This window comes from Bison bison, unplaced genomic scaffold, assembly GCF_000754665.1.
Source record: "Bison bison bison isolate TAMUID 2011002044 unplaced genomic scaffold, Bison_UMD1.0 scf7180017864135, whole genome shotgun sequence".
Taxonomy (NCBI): domain Eukaryota; kingdom Metazoa; phylum Chordata; class Mammalia; order Artiodactyla; family Bovidae; genus Bison; species Bison bison.
The window spans coordinates 5,889,287-5,912,352 of NW_011494707.1; the positions used below are offsets into that span (position 1 = coordinate 5,889,287).

Here is a 23,066-nt window from a genome sequence, read left to right on the forward strand (position 1 = left end):
TTGGTAACATTTATTTAGTGTAAGATGAGTTATTACAAGGTGAGTCGATGGATGGAGATCTCACTTGAGATTGTTGGATGTGTATGTCTGTGTGTGTGTTTTAATAAATATAAAACTCTGGGTTGACCACAATATCTTGTGTAAAAGTCAGTCCTCATAATTTTTTGTGTCTGTTTTTATGTGCTTTTATTTACTTGTGTTTTACTCCTAAAGGATCTTAGAGAGCCCACATGGAAGCAGTGGCGAGAATTCCTCATCAAGTACTCCTTCCTTCCATACCAGCTGATTGCTGAGTTTGCTTGGGACTGGCTGGAGGTCCATTACTGGACGTCACGGTTTCTCATCGTCAATGCCATGCTACTCTCGGTTCTGGAATTATTCTCCTTCTGGAGGATCTGGTCAAGAAGTGAACTGAAGTAAGTGTGTTTTTATGTTGGAGATGGTTGGAGCAACAGAGAGTGGGGAAGAAATGCCAAGTGGAGAAGTCCTCTGGAGTGTTTTTCAGACTCTAATAAGACACCCAGCGATCTGGTTTAGAAACACTGCTTAAGCAGTGAACAGGAAAACTACTTTGTTTCAGGATGGGGAGGCTCTCATGGTGCTCATTGTTAAAGTGTGCCTCCGGATGCCTTTTCCCCATGTAATACATCAGATAATTCCTGGAGGGTAGGGTGTACATGAAGGAATTTAATAACTGAGGAATAAACAAGCGAGAAGAAGAGGGTGCTTTATGGAAAGTAGTGTGGTAGAACATAGAGATCTGAGGAGGAATTCTGTAGGCATGAGTTCTTACCCTGCTCTGCCACCAACTGGGGCAGTAATCATTTCTCTGGATTAATGTGTAAAATGAAAAAGTTGGACTAGACAATCGCTGAGTCAGGACTCTTGGTTGCAAGTGGCAGAATCCAACCTAGGTTGGCTTTCCTACCAAGGGACATGCCCATGATGGCTTCCTGCGTGGCTGGACCCAGACACCCGAACACTGTTCTTAGGGCCAACTGTCTTTCTCCCTCTCACAGCTCTACTCTGTTCACCTCAACAGCTCCTGCGTTCGGGGGCCCTTGATCCCTCCAGGTAGAGACCGACAGCTTAGGAACCCTAGAGGAAAGAGACACTTCTCTCCCTGTAGCACTTGTGAAAGCCTCGGGCTCACATGCCTTTGCCCTGATGGACCCAGCCTGGGTCACAGGCCCCCTGAACCTGTGCAGGGGTTTGTGGACTCCCCTTGTCCAGACACAAGCATGCACTCACCCGCCATCCAGGGGCTGGCTTCAGCTCTAGATGGGCCACGTGGAAGAGAACAGGGGAGGGAGACACCCCAAAGGCAAACTCAGAAGATGCTTCCAGGAGACAGGATGGCTGCTGGGCAGGCAGACAAAACGTATCAGCACGCCTGCACCCTCTTAGCCTGAAATAGCCCGTGACACGAAGGCTTCTTGGCCTCACCCATCAGGTGAATAGTGAGAACCTGACAGGAATCTCCGTTATGTATTCAATTCAGTGACTCTGCTTATTCATGCCCAGTTGATTGAAACTCTCCTGTGCCCCTGCTTCTCTGCTGGACAGCACAGATGTGTTGGTCAAGAGAATAGTGTATACCCTGAAGGCCTACAGCCTAGCAGAGAAAATATTATGTTAATATTAAATTAAAGAGGCTTCCCTCGTGGCCCAGTGGTAAAGAATCTGCCCGCCAATGCAGCAGACACTAGTTCAATCCCTGATCCAGGAAGATCCCACATGCCCAGGAGCAGCTAAGCCCGTGGGCCACAACAATTGAGCCTGTGATCTAGACCCCAGGAACCACAACTACTGAAGCCCGTGCGCCCTAAAGCCCGTGCTCTGCAACACCAGAAGCCACTGCAGTGAGAAGCCTGTGCACTGCACAGAGAGGAGCCCATGCTCGCCACAGCTAGAGAAAAGCCCACGCAGCAACGAAGACCCAACACCGCCACAAATAAATAAACAAGTTAGAATATGCTGTGTTATATTAAACACATACGAGTGTGACTTGGTGCAGAAGCGGGTGGAGTTGGGGCAGTGCTGGGAAGGCCTCACCTGAGGGGACCTGGTGACATTTCCCTGAGGAGGCCCCCTCCAGGCTCCGTCCCAGGAGTTGAAGGTGACATGGTCAGGAAAGGTGTGTCTCGGGCACAGGGGACAGGAAGCAGGGTCTCCTGCAGCTCCAGCGGCCAGACTCTGCGGCAGGGAAAGGCCCAGGCAGGGTCTGAGCGCCTCGGTCTCACCTCTCACACGCCTCTCTTCCTTTTGCAGGACCGTGCCTCAGAGGATGTGGAGCCATTTCTGGAAAGTGTCGACACAGGGGCTTTTTGTGGCCATGTTCTGGCCCCTCATCCCTCAGTTTGTTTGCAACTGTCTGTTTTACTGGGCCCTGTACTTTAACCCAATTATTAACATTGATCTCGTGGTCAAGGAAGTCCGACGGCTGGAAACCCAGGTCTTGTGACTGACGCTACCGAGGTTCCGAGGGACCCTCACAGCTTCCCTGCCGGCCGAGCTCTGGGGAGAAGGGGAAGCGGACTTCCTGTTTTCCGCCCCTAGTAAACAAGGTGCTGCTTTGTGCGTCAGAGGCCACGGCCAGGTCCCCTCCCTCGTCCCGTGGCAGCAGGGACTGGCGCCCCAGGGCTTGGCTGACACGGCGGCTGCACCTCCCACCCAGCCGCCTTCCTCACCGGGACGGGAGGCTCAGCCCGTGACATCTGGCAGGGACTCTGGGTCTTCGGAGGACACACAGTGGGTCACAATCCCCGCTTGCTCTAACCTCAGTGATTGACAAGAGGCTCCCAGGGCGGGTCGGAGCCCAGGGCCAGGCCTGTCCTCAGTCAAGGGTAGGAAAACAGGAGAAGATGTTGTCATAGGCAGAGGCAGTTGCACATAAAAAATAAGGAGGAAAAAACACAATCTCGTTGACAATTCTGTCTTGTATAAGAGTTGCTAGAAGGTTCAGAGTTAAACCTCTGAAAGCAGTCAGTTTGAGGTTAGAATGATGGTGGTTAGACTTGCCACCACTGTTTTCTACTTGGGATCATTGAAAGTTGGGATCTTTTTGCTGGAGTTGTTGAGTGGGATGTCAGGCAGTTTAATCATCAGGCTGAGCTGCTTCCATGCTATGTAAAATTGTTGTTTGGGGGGTTTGCTTTGTTTTTAAGAATGTAATCTATAAAATGCAAGCCAGTCCGTTTGTTTAAGGAAATACCTTGTACATCGATCTCACACTGTATAATCTTTATTGTCCTGCTCTGATGTATAAAACAATGTGTAATTACACCAAGTGCTGTAATTGTAAATATGAGATGAACTATGGCCTTTGATTTCCTGCCAGTGTGACAATAGCAGGTGTGAAAGGCTATCAATCTGAAGATCGGCCCCATATTTATACAGAAATCAGCTTGCATCCAAAGTGTTTTTTTGCGAGTCTATGAACCATTCATTAACCCTTTGTATCTTTGAAGATTTCCCTCAAACTACATCTGAAAGTTTGAAGAAATGACTTGAAATAAAAATAAAGTTTATATATATATACAGATAAAACTTCCACATAGAGAAAAATTGACTGTTTAGGAAACATGAAGCAAATCTATGTTGACCAGTACAACCTACTGGTCACGCTTACCACACCTGTCCCCACCCCACCCCACAGCCGAGGAGCCACTGAGGAGATCTTAAGTGAAAGGGGAGAGAGTGTTTTCCTTAGCCCTGTGTTTCCTCATCAGGCCCTGTTCCTGCCTGACTTGATACGCCAGAGACACTGCCAGCCCAGTGGATCCAGGAACATTGCAGTGTCTACATCTCCCCGGCCTGGTGCCTCACAAGGTTACTCTTCTCTTTTTTACTTTTTAAAATATTGATCTGTTCAGCTGCCTCGGGTCTTAGTTGCAGTTTGTGGATGCTGTAGTTGTGTGGTGTGTGGATTCAGGAGTTGCGGTGTGCAGGGTTAGTTGCTCCGTGGCATATGGGATCTTAGTTCCCCAATCAGGGATCAGACCCACGTTGCCTGCATTACAAGGTGGGCTCTTAACCACTGGACCACCAGGGAAGTCCCTCTTATTTTAGATGAAGAAATGGAGGCTGGGTAGCACTACTGGAGCAGGGGCCCAGGCCAGACTCCCTGTCCAGTGCTTCTCACCTGTGCCCCTTGGCCTCCCCACACTGTCCTCACCTGCTCCCCAAATCGTGCTTCAGAGATGAGTAATACATGTGCTCCGGGGAGGAGTACAAGGCAGACAGCCAAGCGCAAACAGGAGAGGCGGGGTGCTCCCTGTTTATCGCCTGCGGAGGAACAGGCATAGCAGAGCGAGGGCCACCCTCTCAGAGCAGGCTCAGGTGTCTCCAAATGAGGTGTCTATTTAAAATACTGCACAGACCCTTTAATGCAAGAGTTCCATTTCTACAAATCTCAAGGGATAAAAAGGCGGGAGAGGGTAAAGATTCACAAGCATCCTCGCTACATTAGTTATTGATAAGAATAGGAAATGCTGCTCATGTCAGAAAGCTAGCAGTCTATAAAATAGTATCTAATAACACTTGGAAATGAAGTTTTCACAGCTTTTTTTAAAGACACAGAGAAATGGGAAAAAGCTTATAAAAGTCATACAGTATGGAGTCTCAATTACATTTTTTTTTTTAAATCGAGTGAGGTTTTTAAATATTTGTTAATTTGGCCATACCATGAAGTGGATCTTAATTCCCTGATCAGGCATTGAAGCTACGCCCCGTGCAGCGAAAGCACAGAGCCCTAACCACTGGACCACCAGGGAATTGCCTCAATTACATTTTTAGAACATTGCCGACAAGACTGATAGGCAGCACACCAAAATGCTAAATGTGGTTATACTGGACTGTGAGAATTGGAGTGGGTTTTTTCCTTTCTATATTTCTCTTATTTTCTTTTGTTTTTTAGCAATGCTTAGGTACTATTATACTTTGTAATCAGGAAATAAATTTTAACTGTTAAAAGTGGAGTGGGATATGGAAAGAAGACTTGAGCTAAAAACTACTAGACTTGAACTTCACAAGTTTGGGCAGCGTGTGGCTGGCTTTTTATTACCCAGAATCTAGATACATGGTATGTATTTGCTCTTTTTTGACTACCTGCCATCAGAAGCAGGTTAGAAGATAAGGAAGGCCTAGCCCTTTTTCACAAAGGCTGAATGTCAAAAATGGTATCAGACCCAATACAGTCAGAAGCACAGTTGTGGTTTTATTCAACAGGCATGGGACTTTTGACATTAATCAAACTGGAAACCAAACTGGCTCTAGCCCAAGTTCCGGGACAGGAGAGAAAGCAAACACCAGGGTTGCCGCTTTGACACTTGGCCTGAGCTCCCTTCTGCAAAGAACTGAATGAGGCTGTTGACGAGCAAAAAGGAGTTTTATTCCCTTGTGCCAAAACGTTTCAAGTCAGGCTAGTCAGTCACACTCGGGTGAGTAGTTCCCACACAAGAAATGGGGATAGAAGAGGTACTTAATGTTGTACTCTGCTCGGGCTAAGCAGTGAGCAAACTCCTGGTCACACTTGCATATGAGTTCTTGGCATTTGTCCTCCGTTGGTTCTGGAAGAAGTGGAGAAACTGAGGTTAGAACAGGGATTTGCACAGACCTGAAGATAAACACAAGGGAAGCTAGTAAAGCAGGAAACAGGAAAGGTCATAAACTGCATCCGGGTAACACTTTGACAGTTCACCACAGTGATCTCCCTCATCATGACAACTCCCAAGGAAAGTGATATTCAGTCCATTTTACAGAAAACGAAGTTACCAGGGTAATATTTTCAGAGGAAAAGTCCAAAGTCCGTACACCCTTTTATAAAGCTTCTCTTCTGTAACAGTATTACACTATTGCATTTGAGGATCCAGTTAGACAAGCAGTAGGTGCCTGGGAATCCAGGCTTTTTTTTTTTTTTTGAGCCCTGCTGTGTGTGATCTTACTGTGAACTTTCTGAGCGAAGTCCTCATTTAAAAAGGGGCACTATCCACTTTGCAGGTTTATTATGAAGCCTGGGTAAGAAAGCATATATAAAGTGCCAGGCAGGGGCTTGGCCCTAGGCATGCACACCAACAATGTTGGTTCCACCTGCACTTCCCTACCTTTTCTCTCCAAGTCTCTTTCAGATGCTCCTTCAAGAAAACAGCTTGTTCCCATAGCCAACATAATAGTGGTGAAAAGCTGAACGACTTCCCACTGAAATCTGGAACAAGACAAGGATACCCATTTTCGCCATTCCTATTCAGCATAGTAGTAGAAGTCCTAGCCATAGCAATCAGATAAGAAAAAGAAATAAAGGGTATCCAAATTGGAAGAGAAGAGGTAAAATTGTCATTATATGCAGATGACATGATAACCATATAAAAAAACAGCTTGTTTTAGGTAACAATTGTATATTCCATCTCTTCCTTCCATCTTGGGCCTATTTTATACAGAGATGCAAAGGCTGCCACCCAAAGATAAATCTCCCTCTACCTTGGGAATTTTGCTGCTACAGAATCATTCCTTTGGGTTCGAAAGATTTTGTGATCTTCAAGTTGTATCTATTAATCTAGAAGATATAACAGCTCTGGATATGTCACCTGCCTTTGACTGTGAGTTTTTATTTATTCACAAAATGGGTGGTGGAGGTGAGCGGTGTTGGGGGAGGGCAGGGGACACCCACTATTAAATCCTTCCAAATTTCTTCCACAGGCACAGTAAAGCATGAGCTTGGAGGTAGGCAGCTCAGCCATGGATATAGTTCCTTTGGACACATCACTTCATCCTTCCCAGGCTGCTTCCACAGGGTCCACATGAGGATACTAAAAGTACCTACTTCTAAGGGCTGTTGGGAGAATGAAAAGAGACGAAGTCAGCAAAATGTAGGGCATACAGCAGGTGCTTATGAGCTGTAGCTGACCTCCTTAAACTGCCAGCTAATCTTAAAGATCTCCTCTTAAAATGCACAGGTTCCTTAGAGATCCTAGCAAGATGAAGCATGAGAGTCAGAAAATTCAGCTTCTGTCTCAGGGCAACACTCAGAGAGCTTGGCAGCACCTGGCGTGATGAACAGGGGCAGGGTCGGGGGATGTCAAGCAGGAGGCAGGGGGCCTGAGACCTTCTGACCCTGTAATGAGCTGAGCTGATTAAAGGTGTTTATCAGCATGACTGCACACAGGGTTTCCCAAACTCAGGCTCATGGCGGCCTCAAGATGATAGCTTTATGTGTGCTTGCTCACTCAGTCTTGTCTGACCCTTTTGTGATCCCATGGACTGTAGCCCACCAGGCTCCTCTATCCATGAGATTTTCCATGCAAGAATACTGGAGTGAGTTGCCATTTTCTTCTCCAAGGGATCTTCCCAACCCAAGGTAATCATATTCATGTCTCTTGCATTGCAGGCAGATTCTTTACCACTGAGCCACCAGGGATATCTTTAAATCCCCTTTATTTTTAATAGTCAATTATTAAATAAATTATGATTTAATTATATTAAATAGTATTAAATTGCATTAAATAAATCGTCACTGACATAAATGGAAAACCAAAATCTTATACCACAAATATACAAAACTGATTAAGAAAAAAAGCCAGTGAAGATAAAGTTCTAATATCAGAGTCTAGTTAAATGCTGTTACCCACCTGAAGGCTATGAGCCCCCAGAATGGAGTGTCTTAGTTTTAAAAAAGGAAGATTAGTGTAAGAGAGGTTTACCCTCTCTAGCAGTCAGACCACCATGCAAGCGATACTTCCTCCTTGCCTAACTGGAGAAATTAACAAAGGACTGAAAGGGAAAATCCTTCTCACTTAAATTCATTTATTAAGCTTCTCACACTCTGGGAAACTATTGAGAGAGAAGGCGAAACACAAACACCTCCAACTCCAAGAGGCTGTGTTTAAACACCCTGCCTTGGGGATTCGCTGGCGGCCCAGGGGTTAGGACTCCAAACTTTCACTGCCATGGGCATAGACTGGATCCCTGGTCAGGAGACTAATATCCCAAGCCATGCTGCATGGCCAAAAAAGCAAAACGAAATTTTAAAATACAGAACAAAAAATTGCATTGGTTATAATTCAGTAAATGGTAACAGAAAAAGTCGAGATGATGGAAGCCTGAGTTAACTGTGCAATTACATGAAGGGCTGGCTCTGTGGTCCCCACATCACCCAGTCCTCTCAGGGCAGGGCCACTGGCACTAGAGGCATGCAGAGCCCTCTGGGGCTCTTGGGCACAAGGCCTTTGTGCCCCTCACTTCTTTGATTATAGGAAACAGCCTTCCTTCAGCCTCCATGATTTCTCCATGAGTTCCTCCAACTCCTTCCCTGAGTTCCAATAGGCAGAGACAGTTCAGTTCAGTTCAGTCGCTCAGTCGTGTCCGACTCTTTGCGACCCCATGAATCGCAGCACACCAGGCCTCCCTGTCCATCACCAACTCCCGGAGTTCACTCGGACTCACATCCATCGAGTCAGTGATGCCATCCAGCCATCTCATCCTCTCTCGTCCCCTTCTCCTCCTGCCCCCGATCCCTCCCAGCATCAGAGTCTTTTCCAATGAGTCAACTCTTCGCATGAGGTGGCCAAAGTATTGGAGTTTCAGCTTTAGCATCAGTCCTTCCAAAGAACACCCAGGGTTGATCTCCTTTAGAATGGACTGGTTGGATCTCCTTGCAGTCCAAGGGACTCTCAAGAGTCTTCTCCAACACCACAGTTCAAAAGCATCAATTCTTTGGCACTCAGCTTTCTTCACAGTTGACATTCTAGGAATCCGCTAACTAAAATGGACTGGAATGGGTGAATTTAACTCAGATGACCATTATATCTACTACTGCGGGCAGGAATCCCTTAGAAGAAATGGAGTAGCCATCATGGTCAACAAAAGAGTCCGAAATGCAGTACTTGGAGGCAGAGTCAAGCAGTTGCTAACTAGGGAAGGGAAAGGATGGGAGACCAAGGAGAAACAGTCAAGAGCAGCCTTGGGGCAAGGTCCTGTTTTCCTACCAACAGATCCACACAAGAATGTCTTTGGGATATTTTGCAGATACTGAAAGGCTTCCAGGTGGGAGAAGTTACCAGTAGTATGCTGCCCATAAGCGCATAGGCCTCAGGCTAGTTGGACTTGAAGGTTGATGATGTTGACTCCCAGTTACCTCACCACCAACCCACCAGAAGAACATCCTCGAGCTGATCACTCCCTCTTTGGACAATTACTATAAAACTTCTCACTGTCTTCCCAAGTGGGTTTTGAGGGCATAAGCCTGCTCTGTCCCCCGCTTTGCCTGACAAAGCAAACAACCTATCCTTTTCTACTTTGCCCAAAATTCTGCCTCCAAGATTTGATTCAGCACCGGTGTACAGAGAAGCTGAGCTTTTGGCATCAGCACCCCAACCTTACAGAAGAAAAATCCAGTGAAGAGGTATAGGGACTAATCCCCAGTTCAGCTCTGCCTGATCCCAGGCCTCCTGGCTTGTCTGCCAGAAGGGAATAGGGTGTCAACTCAGGGGACTCATCTGCCCTTACAAATCTAAGTTTTAAGACAGGATTTTTAAATCAATCAATAAATCTGCCTGCACCTGGTCTTAGTTGCGACATGTGGAATCTAGTTTTCTGACAAGGAGTCGAACCCTTGAAGGCGGGAGGAGAAGCAGACGACAGAGGATGAGATGGTTGGATGGCATCACTGACTCAATGGACATGAGTTTTAGGAAACTCCGGGAGATAGTGAAGGACGGGAACCCTGGCGTGCTGCAATTCATTGGGGTTGCAGAGAGTCAGACATGACTTGGTGACTGAACAACAACAATCTATTCTTTTAATAGAGCTTTTTTAAATTACTCAATGTATTTTAATTGGAGGGTAATTACTTTACAATATTGTGATGGTTTTTGCCATTAATGACATGGGAAGCAACTTATATTTAAGAAAACTTAAGGGGTACAAAACACACTGCTATATTTTTTATGTATTATGCACTCAAAGACAAAACAAGAACAGCACCAGAAAATTAATCAAATGGAGGTCTGGGTAGTGTTAATAGGAGTTTTATTTCCCACAAACCTTTTGTGGGAAAAGTTATAATTTGAAACTTTTCTACTTTGAGCCATACAGTGCTTTCATTGTGGAAAAGTGATCTCAATTAACCAAATGTGAGCGGCCGCTATTTTGAATTTAGTTTACATTACTTATTAGACTTAAAATATCTATACCACTCAGTGATGAGAGGAGGTGGCTTGTGGGGTCTTTGATGGCCCACCTCCTCCCTAATCTTCACCAGGCCTCCCTTTAGCACCTCCCCAGCTTCTACAATAAATACAATTTATATTGTTTAAATGCCCTTGCAGAGTAAATACTCCTTTAGGACAAGTCCTCCAATCTCCCTTTCAGGCTGCCCGCCAGCCCTTTCTACATATAAATTCTAGTAAGTAAGTAAGTAGTTAGTCGCTCAGTCATGCCCAACTGTTTGAGACCCCATGGACTGCAGCCCACCAGGCTCCTGTGTCCATGAGATTTTCCAGGCAAGGATACTGGAGTGGGTTGCCATTTCCTTCTCTAGGAGATCTTCCCAACCCAGGGATTGAACCTGGGTCTCCTGCACTGCAGGCAGATTCTTTACCGACTGAGCTACAAGGGGAGTCCATTATGCTAAGGGTGCCTCAAATACACCATCTGACCCTACAATTCTAAGACTCCATGTTGCAAAAGCCTCTCACAGGTGCACAAAGCTTTATAAACAACCACAGTCTCTGCAAAATGAAGTACATTGGTGCCACAGACTGGCCATTCTCAGCTGCGGGCTGTTGTGTCCCCCACGGGGCTTGGGGTAGTGTCTAGAGACGTCTTTGGCTGTTCCATGCAGAGGGTAGGGGCTTTGCTACTGGCATCTGGTTGGTAGAGACCAGGGATGTTACTAAACATCTGCAATGCCCAGGATGGCTCCCACACCAGAGATCCAGCCTCAAATGTCCATAGTGTCAAGATGGAGACACTCTGCCACAGGTGATTGTCAGACTTTAAAAGAATGAGGCTGGGGCTTGTCTGGTGGCTCAGTGGTAGAGACTCCATCTGCCAATGCAGGAAACATGGGTTTGATCCCTGGTCTGAGAAGATCCCACAAGCCATGCAGCAACTAAGCCCATGAGCCACAACTATTGAGCCTGAGCTCTAGAGCCCAAGAGCGACCGCTACTGAGCCCACACACCCTAGAGCCCATGGTCCACAATAAAAGAAGGCACGGCAGTGAGAAGCCTCCACACCGCAACTAGAGAAAGCCCATGCAGTAACAAAGATCCACCACAGCCAAAAATAAATACATAAAATAAATATATATTTAAGAATGAGGCCAACCTAGATGTTCCAAGATGTCCAAGACACAATATTAAGTGAAAAAAAAAAAAAAAAACATGATGTATATAATGTGATCTGATTTTTGTTCTTTTTAAAAAAAAATTATTTATTTTATGTATTTTTGGCTGGCGGGGTCTTCGTTGCTGTGAGTGGATTTTGGTTGTGACGAGCAGGGCTACTCTCGAGTTGCAGCGTGCAGGCTTCTCAGTGCAGTGCCTCTGTGGCGACTCTCGGGCTCTAGAGCACAGGCTCCATAGTTGTGGCACCCGGGTTTAGCTGCTCCAGGCATATTGGATCTTCCCGGACCAGGGATCGAACCTGCATCCTCTGCATTGGCAAGCAGATTCTTAACCACTGGACCACCAGGGAAGTCCTGATATTTGTTCTTGTTTGTCTGTTTACACATGCATAAATCTGGAGGAAAACAACATGCCAAGCAATAGAAGCTAGTTAACACTGGTGGATGAAGCCTAACTTCCTACATTACAATGATTCTGGGATGTTTTGATTTTCCACAACAAACATGGATTAGGTTTGAATCAGAAAAGGCATGTGCATGGATGGACAGACAGATGGATGGACAGATGGAAAGATAGATAAAACTAATACGTAAAAATTGGTAAATGAACCAGCTGGTACCAGAGCCAGCACTGTTACCAGTAAAATTTCCACGGGCCACACCCTTGGAACGTGACCTGGTGGGCTAGGGACTTCTGAGGAAAGAGCCACTGAAGCTCCAAGGTTGCACTGTTCCTGCAGAGTTGGCCAAAGGACAGCTGTCTAAGGACAGGGGGACCGGCACAAACACTCCAGCCATTTCCGCTTCCCTCCCCCGTCCATGGGAGTCCCCCGGCTCCACCTTCCACTACCTCCACTGGTGTCGTCTGTCCAAGGCACTTCTCACCCAGATCCCTGCAACAGCCTCACAGGGGGACCTATTTGCCACCCTTGTTCCCTCCAGCTATATTCCTTGCAGCAACCAGAGTGGAAGATCCCCTGGAGAAGGGAATGGCTACCCATTCCAGTATTCTTATCTGGAGAGTTCCATGGACAGAGGAGCCTGGCAGGCTGTAGTCCATGAGGTCGCAGAGTCGGACATGACTGAGCAACTGACACTTTCATTTTTCATTTTCATGCATAGTACCTCATTGATTTCTTTTCCAACAAGCGCTTATAAAAGCAATTGGCATGGACACTATTTCCTGCTCTCTTTTCCGACCACAGAGCCTTGCTCCTCTGTTTTGCCCATCAGGGAGCCTGACACAGAATAGATTCTCAATAATGGTTGTTGGGAGAATATAGAAAAAACATACATCATTTCCAATTCTTGTACAAACCCAGCACCAGAGTTTTATTATTCCCATTTTACAGAAAAGGAAAGTGAGGCTTGAGGGATTCAGTAACTTGTCCAAGGCTACAGATCTGGGAAACAGTGTACCAGGATTCCAGCCCAGCATCTCCTGACCCAATGTCTGTCCCTCCGCTATGCTCCCCACTTCTCCCTGAGCAAGAAAATCCTTTGAAAAATAAGGCTTGGTCTCACTATTCTATGGCCTCAGAAGCCCAACAGATTCATGCTATTCAAGAATAATAAAAAACTGAAAAGGAAACCTAGCTCCCAAGGGTTAAGTTTAAAATAAAGGCCTGCTGGTAAATATTATTATATGCTTAACATTTAAAAAAAATATATTTGTCAAGCCCATAAATGGAAAATGGGCCACACCTGTAATTAAGCAAACAGCTAAGTTCAGAATATCTCCAAACAGAATAAGAGAATATTTTTAGCCAAAAAAATGCATAATAGATATTTTGGTTCTCTTCATTCGGTTCAGGGAAAGCAGTTCTGTAAATAGGCACAGCCCCACTAGCTGACACACTAATAAGTATTTCACAAATATCATTTTTAGATGTGTGTGTGTGTGTGTGTGTGTGCGCGTGCGCATGCTCAGTTGTGTCTGACTCTTTGTGACTCCATGGACTGTAGCCCACTAGGCTCCTCTGTCCATGGGATTCTCCAGGCAAGAATACTGGAGTGGGTTGCCATTCCCTTCTCCAGGGGATCTTCCCCACCGAGGGATCGATCCCACGTCTCTTGCATCTCCTGCATCGGAGGCAGGTTCTTTACCATTTGTGCCACCTGGGAAGCCCTTTCACATGGTTAGGGGCAGCAGAACATGCAGGTTGAAGGGAGAAGAGAAAGGTCTTTAACGTGTTTTCCACTCAAGGTCCACTTCTCCTCTCTACTCACAATGGAAGGGGGCAGTGTGGGGACAGAGAATACGCCCAGAAGTGGGCTTATCATCACCAGGTTAAGCAAGTCACTTCTTTCCCTGGGCTTCATTTCCCTGCAGCTCTAAGTGAGATGGTTGGATGAGATGATGTCTGGGACATTTTCAGTCCTTGATTGACTGAATTAAGGACTCCATATTAATGTCTCCATATTAATTCAGCTTTGCTCTGTGTCAACTCTTAATGTAGACTAAGAAGACATGGCTAAGAATCTGTGCATATCTAAGAATATCCTTCTATGTAACCCTTAGTATAGCCTCCTTGCCTCTAGAGCAGACCAAGTCTGTAGAAGCTGGGGTTTCAGTGAAAAATCACACCAGACCTTCAGTTCTCTGAGGTGGAGGCAGTGGGGATCAGAGAGAAGTTCAGATAAGGGTGAGGGATGGAGGAGACAGGAGGGGAGAAAGTAGCAACCTCCATCCAATCTGGATATCACATGATAAACTCTTTCTTTTTCATCTTTGCAACATCCATCTTCCAGGTAAGAAAACAGGCTCAGAGATGACACCAATCTAAGGGCCAAGTGATTTTCAACAAAAGTACCAAGACAATTTAATAGGGACAAAAGAGTCTCTTCACCAAATGGTTCTGGAACAACTGAATATCCATATGCCAAAGAATAAACGTGGACTCCTACCACCCACCATTGACAAAAACCAACTCAAAGTAGATCAATGACCTAAAGTTAAGAGTTCAGTGAAAAAGAATATATAACTGAGTCACTTCACTGTTCAGGAGAAATTAACACAACATTGTAAATCAATAATACTTCAATAAAATGTTAAAAAATAAAAGAGTTCAAACTATAAAACTGTTTGAAGAATATAGGGGTAAATCTTCATGACCTTGGATCTGGTGACAAATTCTTAGATAGGATACCAGAAACGCAATCAACAAAAGACAAAATTGGGACTTCCCTAGTGGTGTGTGGTTAAGAATCTGCCTTCCAAAGCAGGGAATGTAGGTTTGATCCCTAGTCAGGGAACTAAGATCCCACCTGCCAAGAGGCAATTAAGACTGAGCAACACAACTACTGAGCCTGGGCATTCCGGAGCCCATGCACCACAGCTGGAGAAGTCCACTTGCCATAACGGAGATGAGTTCAGCCCCAAAATAAAAAACACAAAATTGATAAATTGGGCTTTATCAAAATTAAAACTTTTGTATACCAAAGACATTATCAAGAAAATAAAAAGGCAACAGAATGATAGGAAATCTTTTGCAAATCACATATATGATAGAGTCTAGTATCCAGAATAAGAAACTCTCACAATTCAACAACAATAGGACAAGCTACTCAATGAGCAGAAGACTTGAATAGACATTTTTCCAAAGAGGATGGAAAAATGACCAACCAGCACATGAAAAGATGTTCAACATCATTACTCATGAGAAAAAGGAAGTCAAAATCACAAAGAGATACACTAATCATCTCCACTAAATAATAAATAAAAATAGCAAATGTTGGCAAGGCTGTGGAGAAATACCCTATACATTGATAAGAATGTAAAACAGCGCAGCTCCTATAGCAAAAATTGGTGTGGAAGTGTTAGTCACTCACTCATGTCTGAATCTTTGTGACCCTATGGACGATAGCTCACCAGGCTCCTCTGTCCATGGGATTCTCCAGGCAAGAATATTGGAGTGGATAGCCATTGTCTTCTCCAGTGAATCTTCCTGACCAAAGGATCAAACCCAGATCTCCTGCATTGCAGGCAGATTCTTTACCGTCTGAGCCACCAGGGAAGGGTTCCTCAAAAAGTAAAATGGAATTACCAGACGATGCAACAATTCCACTCCTATGTATATGCCCGCAAAGAAATGAAGACATGTATTCAAATAAATATTTGTTCACAAATGTTCACAGCAGTACTATTCCCAGTAGTTAAAAGGTGGGAATGCAACAGGAAGAAAAGGGGCAGGGCACAACTTGTGAAAGAATGACATAACCCAAGGACACAACATAAACCAATTAGAATCAAACGGGCCAAGATGGCAGACAACACTAGACCTTGATCCTCAATCAGCAAGTGTCATGACACATGACACCCAGAGGTGCCATCAGAGTTCCAAGGCACTGTCAAAAGACCAAGGAGTGGGCAGTGGACCAAATCCTGGAACTCTCCACCTCTTCCCAAAAATAGTTGGAATAATCCTCCCACTCATTAGCATGTGAAATTACCCAGCCTATAAAAACCAACCACACCACATTCTGTGGGCCACACTCACCCTCTGCGATGGCCCACACTCTATGGAGTGTGCTTCTCTCTGAATCTGAATAAATCCACTTCTCACCAATCACTTTGTCTCTCACTGAGTTCTTTCTGCGATGAGACATCAAGAGCCTGAGCTTCATTAGGTCCTGAAACCAGGTACCATGGGTTTTGGCTGGGTTTGAGTCCCAGCCATGTGAGCTCAGTTGGTAAAGAAACTGCCTGCAATGCAGGAGATCCTGGATTGATTCCTGGGTCGGGAAGATCCCCTAGAGAAGGGATAAGGCCACCCACTCCAGTATTCTTGGGCTTCCCTTGTGGCTCAGCTGGTAAAGAATTTTCCTGCAATGTGGGAGACCTGGGTTTGATTCCTGGATTAGGAAGATCCCCTGGAGAAGGGAATGGCTACCAGTATTCTGGCCTGGAGAACTCTATGGACTGTCCATGGAGTTGCAAAGAGTTGGACACAACTGAGCAACTTTCACTTCACTTCACTTCATGTGGGTTCAAGTCCCAATCTGAGGTAAACGGTTTCAGAAACAATACAATGTCCTACAATGAATGAAGGGATAAACAAAATGTAGTATATACCTACAATGGAATATTATTCAGTCATAAAAAGGAATGAAGTTCAGATACAAGCTACAACATGAATGAACCTTGAAAACATGAGGCTAAGTGAAAGAAGTCAGACACAAAAGGCTTATTGTATGACATCATTTATAGGAAATACCTAGAATAGGTAAATCCATAGAGATCGAAAGCAAATTGGTGGTTGCCAGATGCTGGAAGGAGGAGGAATAGAAGCTGAGCACTTGACAGGTACGTGATTTTGGGGGGATGTTGATGAAAATGTTTTGGGAACCCCTGGTGGTCCAATGGTTAACAATCTGCCTGCCAATTGCAGGGGACACATTACTGGTCCAGGAAGATGCCACATGTCATGGAGCTACAAAGCCTGAGTCAAACAACTACTGAGCCCACATGGCCTAGAGCCCTGCTTCACAACAGGAAAACCCACCGCAAGGAGAAGCCTGTGCACAGCTGGAGAGTAGCCCCCACTTGCCGTAACTAGAGAAAGCGCGCACGTCAGAGAAGACCCCACGCATCCAAGAATAAATTAAAAAGAAGACGTTTTGGAAATCGAAGTTATGGTTGGAGGACGTTGTGAATGCATTACATATCACTGAAAGGTACACTTTAAAATGGCTAATTTTAGGTTATGCTCAGTTAAAAGTAAAAAGAAAAAAAAAGTTATGGAGTCTGTTGTCTGTTTCATTTCTAGCTCCTCAGATAACTTGGAGTCTCACTGCCCAAATCCCAGTCTTATCTACATCGTGCCTGTACAATTATTCACATCCTGTTTCTTCCCTTGATCTGGCTTTTTAAATTTGTGTGAACAGAAACTGTAAATGGAAAACACCATCCATCAGAAGATAATCCTAAAAACAAATACTTCATTCCTTTTCTTACTGGTTCGTTTTGAAAACCAGTAAGATTGCCCTGAGGTGCAAAATATTTTTAACCACAGGTTTATTTTTCTTTCAGCTTTACAGGTAGCCAGTCATGTAAAATGTACAGTGGTATCAGGTTATGTTACAATTATCCTCATTAAATACATGCTGCTTGTGGTTAAAGAGAAGTAACAGACAGATAGATGACAGATGGATAGATATGAAGGATTTTTTAAAGCCAGAATTAAATTTAAGAATAGAACTGTTTTTGAATAATGTTATAAGCCAGAAATCTCCTCTCTCTGTTCAAAAGGTTCAGGGAGGGTCCCACAGATGTTTTAGCTAAATTAAAACTGACTCTAACTTCACAAAATTGGAAGGATTAAAAGAAAATTGAAAGAGAAATCACTTTCTCTTGAGGGCGTTCAGGGTTACTCAGAACTGTGTTCATGTCCTTCCCTAAATCCTGGGCTCCATAAAATTGTGCCTGGTCTTGCTCATCGGAGGTTCTGTGTTGGGTCATTTCTTGAACAGACCATTAAGGACATCTATTAGGCATGAAATGCCATGACACTCTCACTTCATCCTCACCACAGGCCAGCTTGATTTCTACCCCATAGTTTACCAGTGAGGAAACTGAGGCCCCAGGAGATCAGGGCTTGGTGACGTCACAGAATCTGAATCACAGACCAAGCTGTCAGCCACAGGCCAGGGTCTGCAAACTCAGACATCCCCTGGGGCCAGCAGTGCTAACACAAAGGGGACCCATTAGACACAAGCATACTCTTTATTCTGATAAGTAAATGGGCTCGCTCACCACTCTCATTTTTCTCAAATCATTCAGCCTTTGGACCTACCTTCTGTTTTCCTAGGTTTGACAGAAAAATTCCTTTTCCTTAACAAAATCAACAGCACAGGAGAAATGAACTATGGTAATTGACCCTTGGCCACAATGTTGGAGAGACAATAGGGCATGGTGGAGACTGGGGCAGATGAGAGAATGGCCCTACCTACAGCGGGAAGCCCCTCTATGTTCCAGCCAATGGCTGCTGCTGGGTGTCATGTTGGGAACTCACCACACTTGACACTCTGACTGACACAATTCCAGGAGTAGGGCTGCACCTTGGGATTGCAGCCGGAGTTCTCGGCATGTGTATAGCAGCAGTCGTGCGCATGGCAGCACCTGTGGATAGCAGACGGACAGACCAAGGGGGGAGTGAGGGCAAGGATGGTCCCTTGGCCATCCTCCTGTGCCATAACTTCAGGAGAATGAAGACCCACAGGGGAGAGCATCTTCTGGTCCAGGCTTTGTTCCTGGGAATCCCTGTCCTGGGAATTGATTCTGCCGACCCCAGCGTGTCTTGCCCTACCCCTATCTCTCCTCCACGCTCGAGTCTGGCCCTTGCCTGCCTCAGTCTCTGAGCCTCTCAGCTCCAGCCATGCTGGCCCCTTCCAGCCATACCTTCCCTGCCTCCTGACTTTGCCCCCAGTCTGCCTCTGCCTGGGAAGACTTCCTGCCCACTCTTCCTGCTTGAGGTCTCAGCCCAAGCACCAGCCCCCAACCCCAGGATGGGGGAGGCAGAAAAGTCTCCAGATGCAGTGGGCATGGGCGAGAAAACCTAGGATGCAAGTGATGGGATTCTGGGAGCCAGAGGGGATGCCAGGTCCAGCTAGGCTTCAGAGAAGACTTCCAAGAGGGGGTGATGCCTGGAGGGGCTACATCTGGAAAGATGTGCAGGAACCAGACAACCAGAGTGTGGGAGGAAGGGCAGGGCCCGTGGCAGGAGCCTTGGAGGTACGAGGCTGGATAGAGACCTGTCAGTGACGACTATATCCTCTGAGACCCGGAAGAGACAATCAACGTTTTGCCCCCTGACCACTCTGGAAATGGATGAGTGTCTGTGGGACCCGGTCTGTAAAATAGGGATCACCATCGGATGGCCATGGCTGTGGTGGCAAATGAGAGGAGCCCGTGGCAAGGTCTAAGCCCACAGCCTGGCACAGAACAGGCCCTTCTCAGCCAGCAGCAGAAGGCAGTGATCAGGGGCGTGAATCCAGCCAGGCCGCCTGGGCTCAAATCCCAGCCCCCACCCCTCACTCTGTATGTGGCTCTAGACAAGTTGATCTCTCTGGGCCTCAGTTTCCTTATCTCTGAAATGGGGTTGTTGTGAGAACTCAAAGGGGCTCTCAGGACAGTTCTGGTGCATAATAAGTCTGATCAGTGATGTATGATTTTTTTTTTTTTTCAGCTAAAGTAATCACCCTGCCAGACTGGGGGCCAGCTGGCACCAAGGTCTGGCCTCATGGGCATGTTGCCCAGGAGACCCTTTGCCTGCAAGGAGCACCATTTTCTGGGGGCTTCGTATCTAAACCCCAACCTCAGTTTTGGGTATTTCCTCATAAGCCTTAAGCACCCCAGGGGGTGGGGACTTTATGCCCCCAGCATGCACTCACCAGTCTATAGCATCCTGGGGCTGGCCATGGCCCCCCAGACCACAAAAGCAGCCGTATTTCACGTAGACCAAGGCAGGGCGAGGGCCAACACAGTCAATAGTCCCGGCCAGTCCTATGAGCCCACGTCGGTGCACATGTGACCTCTGGGGAGCTGGGCGTGGGGGAGGGGGACAAGAGTTAGAGGCTGCAGGTGGGGGCTGGCCTGGCCTGGGGATAGGCACTAGCCTGAAAAGTGTCTGGATGATTTGTTCAGTCGCTCAGTTGTGTCCGACTCTTTGTGACCACGTGGACTGCAGCACACCAGGCTTCCCTTTCCTTCAGTCTCCTGGAGCTTGTTCAAACTCATGTCCATTGAGTTGATGATGCTATCCAACCACCTCATCCTCTGGATGACTATCTCAGGGTTGAATCCTGCTCTCCTTCTTCCTAGCTGTGTGACCTTGGACCATTCAACCTCTCTGTGCCTTGGTTTCCTCATCTTAAAACAGGGGAATAAGGGGACATCTCTCCCCAGAATGGAATGAGATCATGCATGTAAATTACCAGCACACAATGAGCTCTAACTATTATTATCAATATCTTCAAGGCAGCCATGAAGGAGAAAACAGGTCACAGAGCCACGGCATCTGAAAAAAAATCATACCTCTAGGCCCTTGCACTGGCTGGTCCCTTTTCCTAGAATGCCCTCATTCTCAATCTTTTGCCAATGTCAACTTCAGACACAGTCGGATTGTGGGTTGTGCGTCTAATGTCTGTCTAGTTGCCCGTCCTGGGCACTGGACATCAGAGATGAACCAAACAGGGTCCCTGCCATCTTCTATAGGGACCTTCCCCACCCCCTCACCACTGCCTTCCAGATTCTTTGCATCACCTTTTATTTTCACTGCCAGAGCACAGATTCCTGCCACACAGGGAGGCCCTGTGACCCCATCCCAGCCATTTCTCTGGATCCTCATGTTGCTGTGGACCATAGCAGAACACAGTTGGTGCGACCGGAACCCCTGCATCTCACATGGGAGAAAGAGGAAGCTCAGATGGGAAGCACGACTCCTACAGTCACGGGGTGGGGTCAGGGGAGTGCTTCTGACTCCCAATCCAGTGGTTCCTCCTCACCCAATAGCAGCAGGAGAGGGAGGCCTGGGGTGACAGAGGTAAGGGGCATCAAGGACTCCATTGCTTGCGGTCAGGGGCGGTCAAACCCACTGCGACTGGGCATCAGAGAATCCCAGAGCCACTCCTCCTTCTGGTGAGGTCCAAGAGTCCACTCTGGTGTTTGGTCAAAAACCACAATCAGGGACTTCCCGGGAGGTCTAGTGGCTAAGACACTGTGCTTCCAGCGCAGGGGGAGGGGTTCAAGCACTGGTCAGGGAACTAAGATCTCACATGCTGCTCACAGTCAACAAGTACAAAACACACACACACAATCAGCCACAGCGCGGAGAAGCTATTACTTGAACTTCACCTGGCACCAGGCACCGTGTTCCCCAATCTACAGGTGACATCTGTTGTCAATCTCTTTGTCCTGTGGGCTGCTAGTTTCCCATTCAAAGATGGAGAGATTGAGGCTAGGAGAGGCAAAAGGACCCATCCTAGGTCCCAGAGCAGGTGAATTGCTGAACAGAAACTTATTCCCATATCGGCCTGACTCCTGGGAGCTCACTCTCCACCCATGGCTCCAGGACTGAGAATCCAGAGATTTGTGGATTCCCTTTCACATTTGTAAAATCTAGAACGAGATTTTATCATGCTGACTTTTCTTTGAAGAATCCAGGTCAAAATTCAAATTCAAATTGTTTTGTTGTTGGGTTGGTTTTTTTCTTTTCTTTTTTTTTTTTTGGTTTTGTTTGGCCGCAAGGCACAGCATGTGGGATCTTAGTTCACTGACCAGGGATTGAACCAGACCCACTGCAGTGGAAACTCAGAGTCTTTCTTATCACTGGGAAGCCAGGGAGTCCCCTCAATTTTCTTTTTTCTCAGTGGAAAAAGGAGCATATTCATCTAGGGGATTGTTGCTGCTGCTGCTGCTAAGTTGCTTCAGTCATGTCTGACTCTGTGCGACCCCATAGACGGCAGCCCACCAGGCTCCCCCATCCCTGGGATTCTCCAGGCAAGAACCCTGGAGTAGGTTGCCATTTCCTTCTCCAATGCATGAAAGTGAAAAGTGAAAGTGAAGTTGCTCAGTCATGTCCGGCTCTTAGTGACCCCGTGGACTGCAGCCCACCAGGCTCCTCCATCCATGGGATTTTCCAGGCAAGAGTACCAGAGTGGGGTGCCATTGCCTTCTCCAATCTAGGGGATTAGAGATAAACTAAATAGAAACAAAATGTAACAACAAGTTTAGAGTTAAAAGCTTTGCCCTCCTCTCTGGATGACCAGCCCTCACCCTCACAGGACTTGCCCAGGTGCCCACATCTCTGCCTGAAATCTCCCCAGGCTCCCAACCCCCTCCAGGTAAAGCTCAGGGTCCTCACTGAGCCAGAGGCCCTGCAGAAGTCCATCCTCTTACCCCTCTGGCACCCTCTCTCAACATGGACCCCACATGGACGCCACTCATCATTTCCTATTCCTCCAATTAAACTTCCCATCACACTGTCACATACACCCTGTATAACAAATGCCCTGACCCCATCCTCACTTAGCTCACTCATCACCTCCTTCTAGAATCTGCCTCCTTGCCATGTGACCACAGGGGACCTTGTCACCCTGTGCTACTCTCTGCTCACAGCAATGACCCTCCAGCCTGGACAGATCTCTGCCCTAGGAGCCCCAGATCCCCTGGCATGAGTGGGCTTTCAGAAAAGGTCCCTTGACCCCTGGATCCACCAAGCCCCATGGAACACTTCCAGTCTAAGCACATCTGGGGACTTCCCCGTGGTCCAGAGGTTACGATTCTGTGCTTTCACTGCAGGGGGCATGGTTTGATTCCCTGGCTGGGGACTTAAGAATCCACCAAAAACAAATAAAAACTTAAAAAAAAAAAAAACAAGCACATCTGAAAAGACCCCCATTCCAAACTCATACCCCAAAGCTGTCCCCAGAGGTCCCCCTACCCTGACTTGACCCTGACTCTGGCATCTCAGGGTCCAGGGCTCAGCCTTAGGGAGAACCCGAGCATGGGTGGATGCCCAGTGCTGGGTTTATAACCAAGGCAAACACTCCCTCTATGCCAACTTAGGTGGGGCAGGTCATTCTGGGGGCTGTTTGCTCTGTCTGCCCACAACAGCCTCTACTGGGAGTGCCAAGGCTGCCCAGGCTTCCTATGGGCCTGAGGGTGTGCATGTGTGTGTGTGTGCATGTGTGTGTGTGCATGTGTGTGCCCATGTGATTCTGT

At 46.7% G+C, this 23,066-nt stretch overlaps 2 protein-coding genes across 5 annotated transcripts in view; one reads left to right on the forward strand and one right to left on the reverse strand.

Annotated features, from left to right (window-relative positions):
* Positions 1-3,305, forward strand: part of BFAR (bifunctional apoptosis regulator) — a 32,149-nt gene extending 28,844 nt beyond the window's left edge. For all 4 annotated transcript variants that reach the window (XM_010839878.1, XM_010839879.1, XM_010839880.1 and 1 more), the window contains 2 exons: positions 214-416; positions 2,272-3,305. In XM_010839878.1, coding sequence (XP_010838180.1) covers positions 214-416; positions 2,272-2,464 — 396 coding nt within the window. In that variant the 3' untranslated portion in view covers positions 2,465-3,305. The remainder of the gene's footprint in view (positions 1-213; positions 417-2,271) is intronic.
* Positions 3,306-3,637: 332 nt separating this feature from the next.
* Positions 3,638-20,691, reverse strand: LOC104988549 (group 10 secretory phospholipase A2-like). Its single transcript, XM_010839907.1, has 4 exons — positions 20,580-20,691; positions 19,736-19,886; positions 18,358-18,464; positions 3,638-5,570 (listed from the first exon to the last, which is right to left on the reverse strand). The coding sequence occupies exons 1-4, from the start codon at positions 20,689-20,691 to the stop codon at positions 5,428-5,430; spliced, it is 513 nt and encodes a 170-aa protein (XP_010838209.1). The 3' UTR covers positions 3,638-5,427.
* Positions 20,692-23,066: the final 2,375 nt, after the last annotated feature.